The sequence below is a fragment of the Capricornis sumatraensis genome, chromosome 18 (genome assembly GCF_032405125.1).
Source record: "Capricornis sumatraensis isolate serow.1 chromosome 18, serow.2, whole genome shotgun sequence".
Classification (NCBI taxonomy): Eukaryota; Metazoa; Chordata; class Mammalia; order Artiodactyla; family Bovidae; genus Capricornis; species Capricornis sumatraensis.
The window spans coordinates 16,760,974-16,779,891 of record NC_091086.1 but is presented as its reverse complement, the minus strand read 5'-3'; the positions used below and the strand labels follow the sequence as shown (position 1 = coordinate 16,779,891).

The 18,918-nt window shown below is 40.0% G+C and overlaps 1 protein-coding gene across 1 annotated transcript in view; it reads left to right on the top strand.

Annotated features, from left to right (window-relative positions):
- The window catches only part of MCCC2 (methylcrotonyl-CoA carboxylase subunit 2), a 74,484-nt gene that overhangs the window by 50,137 nt on the left and 5,429 nt on the right, over nt 1–18,918 (top strand). The window contains exons 9-16 of the mRNA XM_068990502.1: nt 4,278–4,377; nt 4,489–4,584; nt 8,294–8,366; nt 11,484–11,560; nt 13,496–13,562; nt 15,955–16,111; nt 17,009–17,123; nt 18,821–18,906. Of these exons, the coding sequence (XP_068846603.1) occupies nt 4,278–4,377; nt 4,489–4,584; nt 8,294–8,366; nt 11,484–11,560; nt 13,496–13,562; nt 15,955–16,111; nt 17,009–17,123; nt 18,821–18,906 (771 nt within the window). The remainder of the gene's footprint in view (nt 1–4,277; nt 4,378–4,488; nt 4,585–8,293; nt 8,367–11,483; nt 11,561–13,495; nt 13,563–15,954; nt 16,112–17,008; nt 17,124–18,820; nt 18,907–18,918) is intronic.

The following is an 18,918-nucleotide window of genomic DNA, read 5'->3' as shown; positions in this document are numbered from 1 at the left end:
GATAGACTTTGTCTTTGATCTCAGGCTTATAGTCTAGTCAGGGAAGTTTGTTTCACCTCCTTCAAAATAGAACATAAATGTGTATACATGATGAGGGCCACAAAAAAAGAAGTATAGGGAAGGCATATAGAAGGTAGAGCTAACCCAGTGGTGTGCAGGCATTATGACATTGCTTAATTAACACTTGATAAGTGGAGGACAGGGTGCTGGATGGTGAGTCATGATTCAACAATAGACCATAAGAGAATCTGAAATAGAGAAGTTTATTAGTCATAGGTCCTGGAGAAATTACACAGCACACCTTGAGGGACCACATGAGGTGGTCAAGCCAGAGTGCCCAGAGATGAGACAGGACTTGGGGTACATGTTTTTATTAGGGTCGATGATTGGAGTGCTTTGGGGTCCCCTGACTAGGGCCGGATTGTTAATCAAACCAGAAGACTGGGGGTAGTGTTAAGTTCCTTAGAGACTGTATATAAGCATGCAGGCTGTGAGAGGCAGTGGAGACTGTTGACCATAAGGGCTGTTGGGGAAGTCATTGAGAACTTACATTTGCTCGTGACTGAGCTGCTACCTAGGTCTTGTTTGAGGAGCCTGTGTCCATTCAACGTCCCTGCAGGCTGCATGGAATGCTGAGGAATAGCTTGGCTAAATGCTCAGTAAGAGGTAAACACTTAGCTTGTTCTCTGAGAAGGGAAAATATCCTGCTTTGTGGCATCTGCCAATCCATATTTGTGGTATAAATTATCCCGCTAGGCCTGATTTTAAGCTACCAATGGGACAACACTGATCATGGCATCAGGAAGAGATACATACAATTGGCTCTTGTGAGGCAGGCGTGAGCCAGCTCCATTACATCACCGGTTGGCCCATTACAGATTAAAGTTCAGGAGTAAGAATACCACCATCTAGCTCCTAGAATTTCATGAGGATTAACTGAGATATTATGTGTAAATTGCTTGAAACAATACCTACTTTAAACTAAGTACCGATAAATGTTAACTGCCATTATTATCATGTTGATCATCATAATATTCAGTATTCTTATGAGCAATTAGGAAATCATTGAAGAGTATTAAGGAGAGATGTATTGTTATCAAATCTTTCATTAGTAAAATCCTAGATGGAAGATACTTAGTAGGTTGGCAAGAGTGTATGAGGGACCAGTTGGATGGTTGTAGCAATAGCATAGGCGCTGCTGGCTTAGATGGTTATGGTGGTGGTGAAGGTAGGAAGGGAGTAATCACATTGTGCTCTATTTTAGAGGTAGAATTGAGGGATTTGTTGATGGATTTCATATATGGGGCACAGAAAAGTGAGGTAATGAAGATGATGACGTGAAATGGTTTTATTCCCTGAGTCTGGGAGGACTGGAGAAGGGGCAGAGTTTGGGATGCAACAGAGGGATCAAGCGTTGCCAAGTTAGAGATGCTCCAGGCATCCAAGTAGAGATGCTGAGTAGGCAGTTAACTATAAGTGTCTGGAGCCCAGATCAGTGCTCGAGAACCATCAGCACAGAGGTGGAATTTAAACCACCGGACTAGATGAGTCCATCTCGAGCTGAGTGTAGACAAGGAAGAGGGCCCAGGACTAGACTTTAAAGAACCCAGACATAAATGGCAGGTAGATTTAATCATTGAGCTCAGTGGCCTGGGAGATGCAGTAATCCTTTCTTTGCTCTGCCATATCACAAACCAGCAGGTGGCTGTAGGAACAGTCATGGGAGCAGGGAAATATGCACAATGTTTCCACTCTCCTATCAAAGAACACTGCTATGCCTTTTGAAGAGCTGGCTAAGTTTTCTGCCTCAGTTTTCCATTCACTCCTTTCTCACTGAGCACTTATTGTGGATAGATGGATTATACTAAGTGTTATGAGCAATGCAGAAGAATTTCAGGCCTAGTCCTTGCCCTTAAGGATTTATAATTTAATTAGGCGGGTAAATGAATGAACTAAAAAACAATTACAGAGCGAATATGCTAGCTTGCGTCCAGTTAGGGAGTTTGGGATTGACGTGAACGCACTGCTTTATATTTAAAAAAGATAACCAGTGAGGACCTACTATGTAGCACAGGGAACTCAGCTCAGTGTTATGTAACAACCTAAACGGGAAAAGAATTTGAAAAAGAATTGATACATACATATGTATAACTGAGTCACTTTGTTGTATACCTGAAACTTACACAACCTGTTAATCAGCTGCTGCTGCTACTGCTAAGTCACTTCAGTCGTGTCTGACTCTGTGCGACCCCATAGACGGCAGCCCACCAGGCTCCCCCGTCCCTGGGAGTCTCCAGGCAAGAACACTGGAGTGGGTTGCCATTTCCTTCTCCAATGCATGAAAGGGAAAAGTGAAAGTGACGTCGCTTAGTCGTGTCCGACTCTTAGCGACCCCATGGACTGCAGCCCACCAGGCTCCTTCGCCCATGGGATTTTCCAGGCAAGGGTACTGGAGTGGGGCGCCATTGCCTTCTACTCCAATATAAAATCAAAAGGTGAAAAAGTTAGGGGTGTAGATTCTAGGATTCATCTTCCATTTGCCTCACTTGTTACCCTTGTGACTAGACAAACTACTAAACTTCCCGGAGCCTCATTTCCTCATGTGTGAAATGGAGATGTGAATTGCTTCTGCCTCGCAGCACACTGTCTGTGGCATACTAAGCACTCTATTACTGCCAGCTATTATCGTTAATAATAGCTTGTTTAAAGTCATGTGGATTAGGTGGTGATGGCTTTTTTGGGAACAGTGTCATAAAATTTACTAGTCACAAGTTGCTTTGGTTCTCTCTGTTATTATAAATAAATACTTACTTGTACATCTCAGATTTGTCATCCTTCTAGTTAATTTGACACAAAGCTTTACATAGTAGAGTGTCTCATCAAAAGTTTCTCTTTCCTACTATTTTGGTAAATACTAGGCAGTTTTTAAAAGAAGACATTTTATTTTAAATATTTACTGATTGGGAAGCAATCTCTTCTATTTCTCTTTCCTTACTGAGTTACTATAGTGTAGAAAGAAGTCAGCAGTTGCAGTTGGTATTATGTGTGAAGTGTTCGAAAGATACGGTCAGTTGTAAAATGCCTTATTAAGTTGAAGAAACTGAAGGATCTACCATTTGCAAAGGTATTGGAGGACACATGGTCCCTGCTCTTACTGAGGAACACCCAAGCCCAAAGTGGACGGTGAAACCACCGTGAGAGTCCCATCTGGACATATCTCCCAAGGATTTGGTGTTTTCCTTGGACAAGACATCAAAATGTAGACCATGACAGCTTAGTCTTCGCTTATTTTTGTTATTTAGCCACTTGGTCGTGTCTGACTCTTTGCCACCCCGTGGAGTAGCCCACCAGTCCCCTCAGTCCATGGAGTTCTCCAGGCAAGAATACTGGAGTGGGTTGCCGTTTCCTTCTCCAAATCTTTGCTCATAAAATAAACTAAAATTCTATTCTTTTCAGGTATATATTTTTGCCTGACTTTATAGTTCTTCCTAAAATAATTCATTAGAAAGTTGTAGCCATCCATCCACAAGTGCAATAACAAGCCATCTAAGAACCAGAGCATGTCCATATCTCATTCACATTGAACTTGAAGTGGAGAAGGACTTCCATGCCTTAACACAGTGCCACGCTATCAGTTATTTTCACCATTGATCCGAGGGACAGTGTCTTCAAGCCTTTGTGTGTGCTACCTGCGACAGCTTACTCTGGGGGTGTACCTTGACAAGGGAGGGCTCAGCAGTCTCTCAGAAATGAGAAGTCACAGTTGGTGTCTTCACAGTTGATGAAGATAATGGAGTTGTGATCATCTTTACAGTTGATAAAGGTACACAGTTTGTACCTCAGTGAGGTACAAACAGTTGTCGTTGTTACCAGCTACATCACAAAAGTGGGCCAGCTGAGGTTGAAATATATCATATGCAGTTTTATCTGTGGTGTACGGGATGAGCATTAAATAGAAGTTCTTGCCAGTAAGGCCCTGTGGTCCACTAGAAGAAAGTCAGGATTGAGAAATAGAAGGTGAGGGTTCTTATGCAGCTACTGGCGGTCCTAGAGCAGGTATATAACTTCTGGGTACCTCAGTTTTCCCTGTTTGTAAATCAAGATTAATAATATAGTTTGCCATGGACGTTATGAAGATCAAATTAGATGACAGTTATTAAAGTGTTTTAGAAGCAAAAAGATGTCATCCTTAGATGAGAGAAGCTTCTTGGGGTTTAAGATATTTAATTATTTTCCTTTCCCCTGTTCTGATTGTTTTAGTGTGCTTTACTCTGTAGAAAGTCTGGAGTAGGTGACTACTACGCTTTGGATGATAAGCATGCTCTTCACTTAGCTAGGAAGATTGTGAGGAGTCTAAATTATCAGAAGAAAATGGATGTGAGTTGAATTTGTTGTTATATTTTTTTATTTTTCCAATGCATTTTGGCTTATGTCACCTTGAAATAATATCTTTAAACAGGCTAATGTTGTTGTTCTGTATTTCTGCAGGTTACCATTGAACCTTCTGAAGATCCTTTATTTCCTGCTGATGAATTGTATGGAATAGTTGGTGCCAACCTTAAGAGGAACTTTGATGTCCGAGAGGTGTGTAAAGTGGAACTGTGAGCTATAAGCTATGCTGTCATAGTTCAAGGCATGTGTTTAAACTTCGTGTGAACTAGTAAGCTGTATGTATCCATTTTCAAAGCCCAAGTCTGTTTTATATATGGGACATAAAAGGGAAAGATCTCTTCTAAAAGAAAAAAGGGGGAACACCTCTTAATTTTCAGCCAGTTTTCCCTGCACGATGCCTAAGCTTGCTTTGTTCATATTTAGTGTTCTCTGTTCCTGTGGACTTGAGGAAAGATGTAGGGCAACGTTATAATTTCCAGCTATTTCTTTTTTGGGTTCTTATTTCGGGAAATGGATGGAATGTCAGTAAGTTGTTGAAAGAAAAAACATACCCTTTTAGATCAATAGGACATGAACAAAGGATTAGACTTTTGATTACAGCTGAGGATGTTGCTATGGTTACAGATTGTCTTCCATGGTCTAGGTCAACAGTTTTTAGTGCTTGCATACAGCATGTAATCTTTTCTGGCAGAATACTTTTTAAATTAGGAAATTGTCCTAATATCAGATTCTGTGCCTTTAATATTTTGTTGTTTCCCCTTGACTGTAAAACTATTATGTACTAATTGTGAAAAATATAGAAAATACAGAAAAACAAAAATTGCTTGTAATTCCACCATCTAGAGAAAGCAGCCAATATTTTGGTATTTTGGCTTAATGTGTGTGTATACATTTTTATGTCGTTCAGATAGTATATACATATATACTAGGAGTGGAAATCAATGCTTAAATTATAAACATTTCCCCATTATTTAAAAGTTCTTCATGAAACATTTTTTTGTAGCTAGGTCCTCATTCTTATACTAGTACTTGGTGACATGACAGGCACTCAGTAAATATCTTTTTGGAAGAATTGATGAGTGTAACATCCAACTTATGGACGTGAGTAATTATTTATTTAGGAAATACCCTATTATTGTTAGAGAGTCTTAAATCCTGGATTTTATGGTACTTCACTTTGGCAAGGTAACTTAGTTAACTATACATTTTAAAATTAGGTTTTTGGTTTGATTTCTCAGTTAATTACAGGCATAGAGAAAAAAATGGTACTTATAGGGATGCTGTCCCTGAAAAATGAGTTGTTCTAACAGTCAAGTTTTCTAGATGGTTAAGGATTCATTCTTTCAAGCATAATCACTTTTTTCATATATTTGACAGTATTTATTGCATGCTTTATCTGTGAAGATATTATTTCAGGAACCAGGGGTAGAGAAATAAGCAAAACAGATGCAAATCCATGCCTTCATGGTAGTTCATCTTTTTTTTTTTAAACAGTATTTCAATTTCATCTTAATTGGTATCTTTATAAATAGACCTCTGTCTTCTTAAATTGTATCCTAGCTTCTTCATGTTCATCACTGTGATGATAATTTATTATATTTTTCTGTAATAGCAAATAAGCCTTGTTTGGAGATATTAGTATATGGAGCTGTGGGACAGCATTAGGATATTAACTGAAAAACCCAGTTCTGGTCCTTGCTTCCCTAGTCAGTGGTATTGGGATTGAACCTCTGAGCATTGATTTCCACTCCTACAAATAGGAATAATATCATGTGATATGTGTGCTTCCTAAAGTTTACTTCTTTGGGAAGATGAGTTAGTATATTTTATGTGGTTAAATGAGCTTCATCATAAAGCAAATAGAAGGGAGTTTCATGTTAAGTGGCCCCAGGTTTCTCTGACCTTGAGTGATTTTATTTTTGTATGAAAGAATGGTCAAAGTAAGTTATTCACTCGTTTTTCAGCCTTTGCATCTTGTAAAATACGTCTTTGATTGACATGGTAAGCAGGGAAAAGGAAGTTTGAACTGGACTGAAAAAATGATGCATAGCATCTAAAATGGTTTCTGAAAAAATTTGGAATATGCTTCATGTTTAGAACACTTTGAAATAGTCCTGATGTTTAATGCTGAGCACTGAGGATTATCTGGTAACTTTGATCTCTTATAGATTAATGACATGTATATATACATGTGTGTATGTAGAAACATCTGTCAGATTCAGAATCAGTGAACCTTTATTGAAGACTTAATAACAGCTGCCTTTCAGTGAGTGCCAGGCAGTGTGCTTTGTTATTAGCACTTAAGTATTATTATTATTAAACAGATGAGGAAACTGAGGTTTTGAGGATTTTAGGTAACCAGCCTATGACTCCAGTTTCTCAGTGGTGGAGCTGGGAGTCAGAGCTGGTTCTTCATCTCAGCATTATTTTCTTAGGTTCCTTTGTTACTAGTTCATCACATCTTCACAACTTTGTTCCGTTTTTGCAGAAGTGAGAACTGAGACTCAGAGGGGCTAATTGACTTACTAAAGGACCCACAAATGGCCCACAAATTATATGTGATACCTTAGGTTGGAGCCTAAGTCTTCTGACTCTAAGGCTAGACCTTTCTTTCTTTCTTCTTTTTCTTGTTTTAATATATTCTCTTAATTGAAGTATAGTTGATTTACAATGTTGTGTTAGTTTCAGGTGTACAGTACAGTGATTCAGTTTTACATATATATAAAATATACATATATATGTGTGTGTATGTATATATATATATATATATGCACACACATATATTCTTTTTCAGATTCTTTGCCCTTTCAGTTCAGTTCACTTCAGTCGCTCAGTCGTGTCCGACTCTTTGCGACCCCATGAATTGTAGCACACCAGGCCTCCCTGTCCATCACCAACTCCCGGAGTTCACTCAGACTCACGTCCATCGAGTCAGTGATGCCATCCAGCCATCTCATCCTCTGTTGTGCCCTTTAGGTTATTACAAAATATTGAGTATGCTTCCCTGTTCTATACAGTGGGTCCCTGCTTTCTGATTGAATCCCTGACCCTCAGCTAATACATTTGACAGCCCTTGAAGCTCTGAGTCCAGTAACCAGCCCTTGTAGTCTCTGCTTCTCTGCTTCTTAGCCCTTGTAGGATGCCATGTGGTTCAGTTCAGTTCAGTCGCTCATTTGTGTCTGACTCTTTGTGACCCCATGGACTGCAGCGTGCCAGCCTTCCCTGTCCATCACCAGCTCCTGGAGCTTCTTCAAGCTCACATCCGTGAGCTCGGGTCTGGTGATGCCATCCAACCATCACATCCTCTGTCGTCCCCTTCTCCTGCCTTCAATCTTTCCCAGCATCAGGGTCTTTTCCAGTGAGTCAGTTCTTCCCATCAGATGGCCAAAGTATTGAGTTTCAGCCTCAGCATCAGTCCTTCCAATGAATATTGAGGACTGACTTCCTTTAGGATTGACTGATTGGATCTCCTTGCAGTCCAAGGGACTCTCAACAGTCTTCTCCAACACCACAGTTCAAAAGCATCAGTTCTTCGGCACTTAGCTTTCCTTATAGTCCAACTCTCACATCCATACATGACTACTGGAAAAACCATAACTTTGACTAGATGGACCTTTATCAGCAAAGCAATGTCTCTGCTTTTTAATATGCTGTCTAGGTTGGTCTAGGTTGGCCATGTGGTACTGTTGCTTTTATAGTGAAGTGTAATATCAGGACTCAGAATGACTTCAGGGCATTAACCATACAAGTTGAGTGAAATTTTACTGAGATTTTCTGAACAGGGTGAAATTTTGCAAAAGTGACAGCTTCATTAAGAATTTGTTTTCCTTATGAATAACTTGAATGCACAAAGCCTTTTGTAATATAATTTCTCAGGGACATTGCTATTTTTTCCTCTTAGGTCATTGCTAGAATTGTGGATGGAAGCAGATTCAATGAGTTCAAAGCCTTGTATGGAGACACATTAGTTACAGGTATAAAGATGAAGAATTGAAAATATGAACATTTTATGATGCTTTGAAAACAAATGATCTCTTGTCTCACGCCTCTGATGTGCTTGGCATGAGCTTTGTTATTTAGAGCAGTACAAATGTGAGTCAGTTTTCAAGAGGAAGTGTTTTGTAAGGATCATTTGTAGCTGAATGGCTTTATGGATCCAGAGTTTAAAATCACGAGGGCAAAATGCTATGGTCCAGGCCCTTATTCTGTGACTGTGTGGCTTTAGCTGTATAAAAAGATTCTTATCATCATAAAATTAACAGAAATATTTGTAGTTCTTTTTATTTCTCTGGATAGCTATAATTGTTTTGAAAATTTCAGCACGGTCTTCTTCACTCTTTAGTCTTCAATTCAACTGTGAAGTTTCATGTGATGTTTTAGTTTCCCAGAAAACTGTAGACTGAGTTAAACCTCACTGTCTCTGTGTAGATCTTATGTTGACCCACACAAATACTAGACTGAGAATACAGGACAGAATATCAAGTCTGAAAAAGCAAAATAAGAATACTTATAAAAGTTAATTCATTTACCTAAAGTGTTGTTTGTAGGCCTTTGAAAAAAAAATATTTGAAACATAGATACCAGATCCATAACAATCTGTCTTGGACAAACAGCAAAACAAATTTGGGCATTTTATTTGGTCTTGCAGAAACTCCAAAATGTAGTTGTTAATCTGAAGGTAACATACCAGAGTAGAGAAAACAACTAGCTGCAAAAATCCAAATTGCAAATATACATTGAGGTTTAAGGATAAGTCACAGCACTTTCTTCTGGTCTGATTTATGAGCAAGAGAGAGGTTCATACTGGGAGTGGAATTTATGTGTTTGTATGTAGGTGTTTAAGTGATTAAGAGCCTTTTGTTTGATATATAGACAGGATTTGTCACCAAATAGTTCAGCATGTAACCCGCATTGTGCAGCAATTTAAAACAAGTCAGAACTGTTTCAGCTTCTTTCTTGAAGATGGATGGGCTGTCTTTGTCATCTTTTTTTATGTATTTGCCCTGGACTTGCTAAAAGACTTACGGTTCCTTTGCCTCCTAAAATACCAGGGTTCTATCCACTTTCCTCCATTTCTTTTAGTCTGTATTGGAATTCAGATAAGGTTGAGGGGAGGGGAGGGGAGTGAGGAAGAAGAGAGGAAAGAGAGGTGGGGGGAGGAGGGAGGGAGCGAGCGAGGGAGGAGGGAGAGAGGATGAGGCAGGGAATGGGAGGCAGGGGGCCTGAGGGGAGGGTGGCTTGAGAGGAAGTGGGGCAGGACGAGATGGGGAGGGGAAATGAGAGGGGCAGGAGGGAGGGTGATGGTCGGGGGTGTGAGAGGGTCGGGGCCCTGAGTGGGAGCAAGGAGGGACGAGGACAGACTTCTCCGAGGAGCTGGTGCTGTTGGCGGTTCTTATAGCTTTCCTCTTGCCCCTGCACTTAACCATAGGGGTTTTGTAGACATTTCACTGTTTTGTTTGACCCACAGGAAGTTGGGGAAGATGTTCCCTTCATGGGTGGGTGACCCTAGTGTCGTGAGAGATGCACCCTACTCTGCAGAACTAAGGATGGATGGAAAGTCTAAATAGTTAACAGGGCAGAACACCTTCAGGATTAGCACCTTACTGCTGAGACAGGGGCCAGATTCCCAGCTCTTTTTGTGGGACAGGCAAGGACTCAGAGTGGATTGCCAGAGCTCTGGGCAAGTTTGCCCCTCCCTGAACTGCCTCTGTAAGAGGCAGTGCCTTTTAGGGTGTGCAGCATAGGGTTTTGGCTGAGATTTTAGGTCTGAAAGACCAGAAGCAATATAGGTGACCATCAAATCAGTGTTTCATTTTATCACATTAAAGACCTATCTGTTCGCTTCAGTCACTCTGTTGTGTCCGGCTCTTTGCAGCCCCATGGACTGCAGCATGCCAGGCCTCCCTGTCCATCACCAACTCCTGGAGCTTGCTCAAACTCATGTCCATTGAGCAGGTGATGCCATCCAACTATCTTATTCTCTGTTGGTTATTCTTAAATAACCATTAGAATTTTTAAAATAAATCAAGACAAAGCCAGAGAAAAGAACAAAAATAAGTCTTAAGGTTGATGTTCTCTCTTATCCATTCACTTTTTGAACACCTGATTTTTGTTGGCCCCCCCTGCACTGGGGGTCTTAGCGGGAGCCTGTCCAGCTTGAGCTTGGAGATGGAGCCTGGTCCAGGAACTGGTAGCATGCTTCCTGTAACTCACTCTAACAAGCAGTTTGTTGATACTTGGCTTTCAAGTACTTGACACCTGTTTATAATCCAGTAGGTTTGGAAATGTCTCTAGTCACCTCCTTCATATTTACAAAATAGCATCCTAGAATCACCCAAAGTATCTACTTCACAAAATAACAGGGTTCTCTTCACCATTTTCCTTCTCCCTTACTTCTGGTGTGTGTGTGTGTGCGCATGTGTGTGTAGTGGGTGTTTGGAGTGGTAGTGGAAGTCGTGGTGAGACAAAACCCAAATGGGAAAGGGAGGAAGAAAAAGATGCAAGCACAGAGAAAAGGAAGGTGGGGTGATACATTCTTCTAAGTTTACCTGTATTTCTTACCTTCAGCTCGGTTACCACCAGGCTTGATCATTCCTGCTTTTTAAAAAGATTTGTCTTTGCTGAGTTTATCCCCTTTATTTCAAAGGGGATATCATTAACACAGGCAGTTTCAGGCAAGCTGGTCACTTGAAACTGGCTGATGACTCTGGACACTGACCTTTTAAGGGGTCCATGTCTCTGACTTGTCTAGTGCAGAATACTCTCTGTGTGTGGGACATAGATGCTCTTACGTACGTGTTACGTGAGTGAATGGATGACACACTGACCTGATCATCTAACCAAACCAGTCGATCAGACAAGTGGATAATGTCCTTTACATGTGACACACCCCTTTCAAGAAAGCATAAATCCCAGACTTTAGTGCTTTAGAAATAAATCGCGCCCTGAGCTGTTTTGTACCATAGATGAAATCTCTACATTTTAAACATTGATTTGAAATTAAACAATGTATAAATATGTCTGCTTGTGGTCAATTAAAAGCCCTCTCAAATACATACATCTTTTTTTTCTTTTTTCAATTTTCTTTTGAGGATTTGCTAGAATATTTGGATATCCAGTAGGTATCATTGGAAACAATGGAGTTCTCTTTTCTGAATCAGCAAAAAAGGCAAGTACTGTTAAAACTGTTCCAAGGTTTTCCTATTTTAATTTAGACATATCAAGTAATGAGTGAAAATTTCCTGCATGAAAGCTTTCAAATATTTAACCAGATGCCTTAGCAAACAGAACACTGTGTGTGAGCGTGTGACCATGTGTGTGCATGCGTGTTGGTTTGAAACAGCTTAATGGAGGCTTACATAAACATGATGAACTGTCTTGAGCACTATTAAGATACAAATGATTGTTTTAGGAAAGTTCTAATACTTGAATTATAAATGCTATGTGTATTTATTTGAAGAATATGGAAATACTTCTCTTGATAGTATTTCATGCACTTGAGGGATTCAACGATATTAATACTATTCTTATAGTTCTGAGACATCATCTGCTTTATTCTATCCTGTCATCATTTTAACCTGACTATATTTTCACTTTTTGGAAACAGGAAGATAGTGAGAAGTGTTACTGAAGCCCTGGTTTTAAGAGAGGAAATTAATGAATACCTTTTTGATTTAGTATTCATTTTCATATGTCATTGTTTCGGATTTACCTAAGCTTGGATAAGTGTAATTCATGTACTTACTTGATAAAATGTTTTCTTAAGAAAATAAAAATGTTTCGTGTTTTGTTTTTCCTCTTCATAAGGTAGGTGAATAATAAGGTGAAGCATCTCTTACTGAGGCAGGTAGTAGGCAGTTAAGCACTTTCATACCTCAGTTAGGAAGAGTTTGTCTTTGGTGGAATGTTTTACCAGTAAAGTTGGTTTCTGGATTCTGTATTCATTGTCATTTCCCCACTGTGATTATAAGATGAAAGTAAAGTAAAAATAAAGAACAGAAAAGTCAGCTACACTCTTTACCAGAAACAACCTTGGGTAGCATGTGATTATATTCCTTAGTTTTTTTAATTCCCTCTCTTTAAAAAACAAAAAACAAAACCCAGAATGGGTACTGCCATGTATAGAGAGATTTTGCTTGCTTTCACTTAATAATACGTATAGTGAGTATTTCCTAAAATACTAAATATTCCTAATACACTGACTTTAAATGACTGTATAATATGCATATTTCAATAGAGGATATGTCAGACCAGGGTCAGCAAACTCCACCTCGTTTTATTTGCTGGCTTGTCACAGATAAGCCCAGGAGAAGAGCTGTGTTTGGCCCCAGTCTGACATTTCATTTGTTGAAGTTAAGCCACACAAGTCTGGTGATTTCTTCATCCTCGTATTTGAGGTTGAGCAATTGCTTTGCCATCTTGTACTTGCCAAGGCATTTTCAGCTAAGTTAAGGGCATCTGTGAATAGAGAGTAAAATATGAAACAAATGGTTTAATTGTTCTTTTACTCATATAATCTTTATAAAAATAGGGAAAGGAATATTTTTGTGTCATTAACTAATTTCCATAGCTTAAGGTTAAAGGGTCTCTAACACTTATCTAAAATCCCATTTATTTGAAACACGTTGGTAGGAAAGATATATTTTACTATAATCTTGGTCCATGAAGAATTTCAGATGATCATCAAAACATAGATATCCCAGAAGGATTTATATTCTATCCTTTTAAAAGTGGAGAACCAGAGAATGCCTTATGGTGAGACTCAGAAATTCTCATTGACAAGCAGTTCTTTCTTCCCTGTTCCTTAAATTTTCCTTGTTGTTGGCATGTTAGTGATTGGTGTCATCTTTGACACAGGAGTTGTGCTATGGCCGTATGCCAGTGATCAGACAGGTGCCTGGGCAGCACAGGTTCCGTGCAAACCACAGTCAAGTGTTCCATTGACAGTGGGTCTGCACTGTGGTATTACCGTTACTGTTACCGTAAGGTCAGGCTAGCCAAGCAGAGGGTACTCTTGCTTTGACCCCAGTGTGGTGTTTGCAGGACGCATGGTGATTACAGATTTGTTAACCTCCTCTGAAAAGATTTTTTTATTTGGTTATAGGGGGCTCATTTTATCCAGTTATGCTGCCAAAGGAATATTCCTCTGCTCTTCCTTCAAAATATTACTGGTAAGAAAATAGTTTCACCAGTTTGGTTGCATTTATTTCAGAGCTGCACTGTCCAATATGTCTCATGTATTGGGCAGTGCCAACATAGAACGCTTCCATCATAACAGAAAACTTGATTGGACTTGCGCTCTCTAGATTATCTTCAAAGGTTACTGTTTCATGAATCTTAAAGATTTGGAGGAGTTAATGCATATTTTCTAGCCAGGCAGTTTTTGAGTTTCATGCACCACGTTCGAGTGACCTCCTTTTACTCCTGCGTATCTGCACCCACCCACCCACCCAGAAAGCAGCAGTATTCTGGGCCAGTTCCACTGTCATCAGTGGCAGAGGATGTTGTCTGACCCCTGGTCCCTTTCCCGTACTTTGTTGCCCTTAAAAGATTTCAAGCAATGCTCTGGTCCTCCTTTTCCGCATCTTTCATTGTGTTATTCTCCCTGAAGCAACATCTTCTTTAAATGGACACGTACATCCTGAACCAAAGTCTGGAATTGGAGTTTTGACTCCAAAGAACAACATGACCGATGTCCCCTGTCCAATTTCATGATCCATGGATCATCCTAAGGTGATGGATAAAATGATTTTTTAAGGGCTCTTATGATTCTAGAGTTCTTTTTCCTGGAATTTTCTGACTTTCCTATTTATACTTTTTGTGTGTTGCCTGGTGTTTGACATATAGGAAGCACTCTAATATGCAGCTGAGCTGACAACTTTTTCTACCTCTAAGTCATGCATGGTTATCTCAGGTTCAAAGGAAGGAGAGGCCCCTGAATTAGTTGCTGGGATCAGGCATGCCTTTGTGAGAAGGAGTTTGGCCTTTGACAGTTAGCAGGGCTTTACACAGTACTGGTACTAAAACATCTTCATCTGGTGCTGTTCTTGTTGAAGATTCTTGGTTAGATGACTCTTGAGAGAAGTTGTATCCAGCTGCGGCCGGAGAGGATCTTGTGTGGCAGACCTTCTAAGAGCTCATGTAAAAGTCTTCTGAAGCTTTGCTAGGCCAGAGACCTTGTTTCTAATAAAGATTCATGGTTTATTAACCACCAGTAAGTTAAACTGTGTGCTTGGAAGATTCCTACATTTTTGTTGTATTTTATTTTTAGGTGTGTTGGGGACAGAGAGTGGAGTTTGGTTTACAACACTGTATTTGAGGGGCCTGTGGGACATCCATCTGGAGATACGTGGTGGGCAGTTGAACGGTCTTGAGCACAGAAGCTGTATTAGCTGGAGGGGAACATGGAGACGTCCATGGAGATGGGACTTAAAGCTGTGGGAATAGAAAACACCCAGGGAGAAGAGAAAGGGACAGTCTTTGAGTCTTCCAAGAGATAAGAGTAAAGAAGGCAGCATGATTATGCTGTTCTTTATGGTGAAAGAAAGAAGGGTCAGAGAAAGCCAGGTGAAATGGCTTGTCTTCTTTTTCAAGGTAAAATCATTCACAGGGACTAGCAGGGCAGTGGAGTGGTGGGTAGGGGGTAAGAACTTTTAAAGAGTTGGTATTTGAGATAGCTATTCTGGAAATGTTACAGGGAGTCAAGATAAAATGGATAAAGGAGTTTCTGAGCTGTTCTGAGGGCCCAGTTCAGAGGGGTGGGGTGGGTAACCAGAGGAAGCAGATGGTGCCTGGTGAGGGCAAGGGTTATTGTAGCCACAGCAAGTACAGGTGATCCAGAAAAAGTGGTTGAATTGAATTATCCAGTGCAGATGTGCAAAGCAAGAACAGCAACTATCAAGCAGGCATGTGAATCTGCTTTATGGGGAGGGAGACAGATGAAGCCTGACTTGGTGTCTGTAAGGTGAAGAGGAAAAGGATCCCAAGGCCTGGAAGGCCCAGTGAGGCTGCAGATCAGTTCAACAGAGCTGGGAGCTTGGAGAAGTAGAAGGATCCCGTAATGATGAGAATTCTTTTATCTTGCTATTGAGTCACTGACAGGGACTCTGAGCATCTCTCTGAAACATTAATTTTATTTCCTCAAAGTTCAGAAGGAATAATCTATATTGTGAACCAGCTCCGTGAGCCCTGAAACCCACAGTTTCACAGCTGGACTTGCCCCAGTACTTTTCCCTTAACTTGCCTCATCCTGTTCTTTCCTCACCAAGCTGTAGTTTTGAGATTAATTTCTTGAAGATATGTGGCATTGTTATCTTGTCTGAAGATCTCTGTGTGTATCCAGATGAAACATGTCAGTAATTTTTAAAATGATTAGAGAAAATTTTATTTTACCCTTAAAAGTAAATTTTTGGGGGGCGTATTTCACATATAAATATTTTATTAGGGTGAGAGACCTCTGGTAAAATATATATAGCTTGACAAGATGTCCTTCCAGTACCTTGGTGAAGATGACTGCACATTAATCTCATCACCCTGAGGCTCTCTTTCTGTTCTTTCCTGTAGGATTTATGGTTGGTCGAGACTATGAAGCTGAAGGAATTGCCAAGGATGGTGCCAAGATGGTGACTGCCGTAGCCTGTGCCAGTGTGCCGAAGATAACTGTCATCATTGGGGGATCTTACGGGGCTGGAAACTACGGCATGTGTGGCAGGGCCTATAGGTAGGTGGTTGCCATGACTTCCTCTGAAGGAATGAGTCATACTTCAGGTATAATTATGAATGGTAGGTTTATTTCAAGTTTATTTGAAACATAGAATGGTATTCACAAATCCCATTCAATTAGGCCATAATTTGCATCCTCTGGAGGGGTGAAATGAAGCTTAATGCTAAAAGTACCGCTTTAAAGAAAGCCAAAAGGGAATTAGGAAATATTTTGAGATGGCTGATAATGAAAATACTATATATCGTATCATAACCTGTGTGATGCAGCTAAAGGCTTGTTTTGAAGAAGGTGTGTAGACTTTATATATATATATATATATATATACTGGAAAAGAGGTCAGGCTGAAAATCACTGAGCCAAGCAGCTAGCCCAAGAAGTTCAAAGAAGAGCAGGATATTAAAACAAGAAAAATAGAGACAGAACATAATAAAGCACAAACATTGTAAAGATAGAAGAATCAGGAAAGCCCCAAGTTGCTATGTTTAAAAGGGTTACAAACTTGAGAGTCCCCAGTTAAAACTAAAAAATAAAGGGAGAAGGCGATGTATCGCCAATTTTAGGAATGGAGAATAGCATATAACCATACATAATAAGAAGATCTTTTGAATACATTTTTGCCCAGTAAATTTGGATAAAATGGAAAAATATAATTCATCAAAACAGACATTAGAATCACCTGGAGAACTTAGAAGTTCTACCATGCTGAAGCCCCACTGCTGGAGATTAATCTGCGGTAGGTTCTGGGCATTATTTTTGTTTTTCTTAATCTTCAGATAATCATAGCATGCAACCAGAATGAAGAACCGCTAATTTAAAAGGTGAACGTGAGCCTCTGAAAATCTCTGTGTCGTACAGTGAGTTCATTTGATCATTCTTTCATTTCTCCTTGCATAGCCCAAGATTTCTCTACTTGTGGCCAAATGCTCGCATCTCAGTGATGGGAGGAGAGCAGGCAGCTAACGTGTTGGCGACCGTAGCAAAGGACCAAAGAGCCCGGGAAGGGAAGCAGGTAAAGTGCGGCCTGAGGCTCACCAGGCACTGGAGCCGGGAGCAGCACACCCAGAACCCTCCAGGTTCACGGGCACGGTTCCAACATGCAGGGCCTGGCTCTATCTAGAAGACGCTGGCCTGGAAGTTGCTTTAGCAGCTGAGACCTCCACATTCTCCATCTCTCTTTTTAAAGCCCTTTCATTTGAAGTAACTTCTTGTAGTAATTTATACATTTTTAAGAATGTCTAAGAAAACACTTCAGAAACTCTTGTCTGTGAGTGCCTGAGGCATAAAGATGTTTGATTCTTAGTTATTTGCAGTGAAAGAGATTTAAATAAACCTGACTTACGTCTTTGGTTTTATGATCTAAAGCCGCAGAATTTTGTTTCCTATTTTACTTGTAGATTGTTGTTAAGGATACCTTGAGTGGGAGGCCCTGTCATATAATGAGAATTGAATACCGTTATTACACTGTGAAAGTATCAAAGAAGGCTGGAAAGGGCCCCGGAAGCTTAACAAAAGGCAGATCAGCAAATGACTGTTTGAGATGGAGTCTTCTGTTTGTGTCTGTTAGAGATTCATCTGAAATTTTACATTGTAATTTATTACTTACAACTATTTCATGATTGGTGAATGCTCCTGAAGTTGCTTGGATGCACTGTTTCGTCATAGTAAGCATAGCATATGCATTACTATGCATAGGATAGAGGAGGCCCTGCCTTTTTAAGCTCTCATTTCTGTCATTTAGAGATTGATCATCTGGTCAACTGCCTAGTATGTAGCGTGAGGATAGTATAAAGCCAGAGGTGGTTTCTGTCTCCCTGAATGCATCTCATCCATGCCTCTCATCCCAAGTGACAGGAATTCTGTGAAACTGAAGTTTCAGATTCACTTTAGTGCTGACTAGTATCCAAGCAAAAGGAAAGACTCATGTTTGTGTGTGCAGAGGGGCATGTGTGTGCAGTGGGGTCTATGAAATTCTACCTGATGTTTTGAAGACATGTCTTAAATGCTAGCCCAGCACAGTGATACCTTATTAAATAGTTATTTGATTAATTTGGTATACAGATATATGAATTCATCTATTTTTATGTGTTAAAGGAAAGTGTAGGATTTTAGTGGTTTTCCCTTTCAATTCTTGAGTTATAAATGACATTAGCCAATGAAAGTACATAAGAAAGCTTGGATTTATTTGAAAAAATAATCTTTAAGTTGAAAATACTTTTCAGGATTTCAAAATGAATTTGCATAGAGTTTGCAGTCAATTATCACTTGTTTCTGGCAATATGGATGGGCCATCCCGTAAGTGTTAGAGAAAAATCTCAGCTATCTGGGAAGTTGCAGAGGTTATTTAAAATGTGGTTTAAATGTAGCTGTTAAATGTAATATAGCCCTTTTGTTACGTTGTATAATTCACATCCAGTTGCTCTACCCTGCTGAAATATGTGATAGCCTTGGTGTTGACCTTATGTTAAGCAACTTCAGGATGTTGGCTCTGATGAAGGAGATGTAACAGTGCACTAATTTATTAGATACTCACATCTCAGGTGAGATCATATACGTTAAAGTATCACATGTAATCTACACCTCACTGTTCAGATGTTGGTTGTAACATTGTCATTCATGAAATCTGTTGCCCCATTTTCCCTTGAGATGCTCTTGAGTGGATCCGTGTTCCCCTGCAGGAGGACTTACTCATGGTCCCTTTTCTTTCAGTTCTCCAGTGCTGATGAAGCAGCTTTAAAAGAGCCCATCATTAAGAGGTTTGAAGAGGAAGGAAACCCTTACTATTCCAGTGCAAGGTGGGAGCCAGA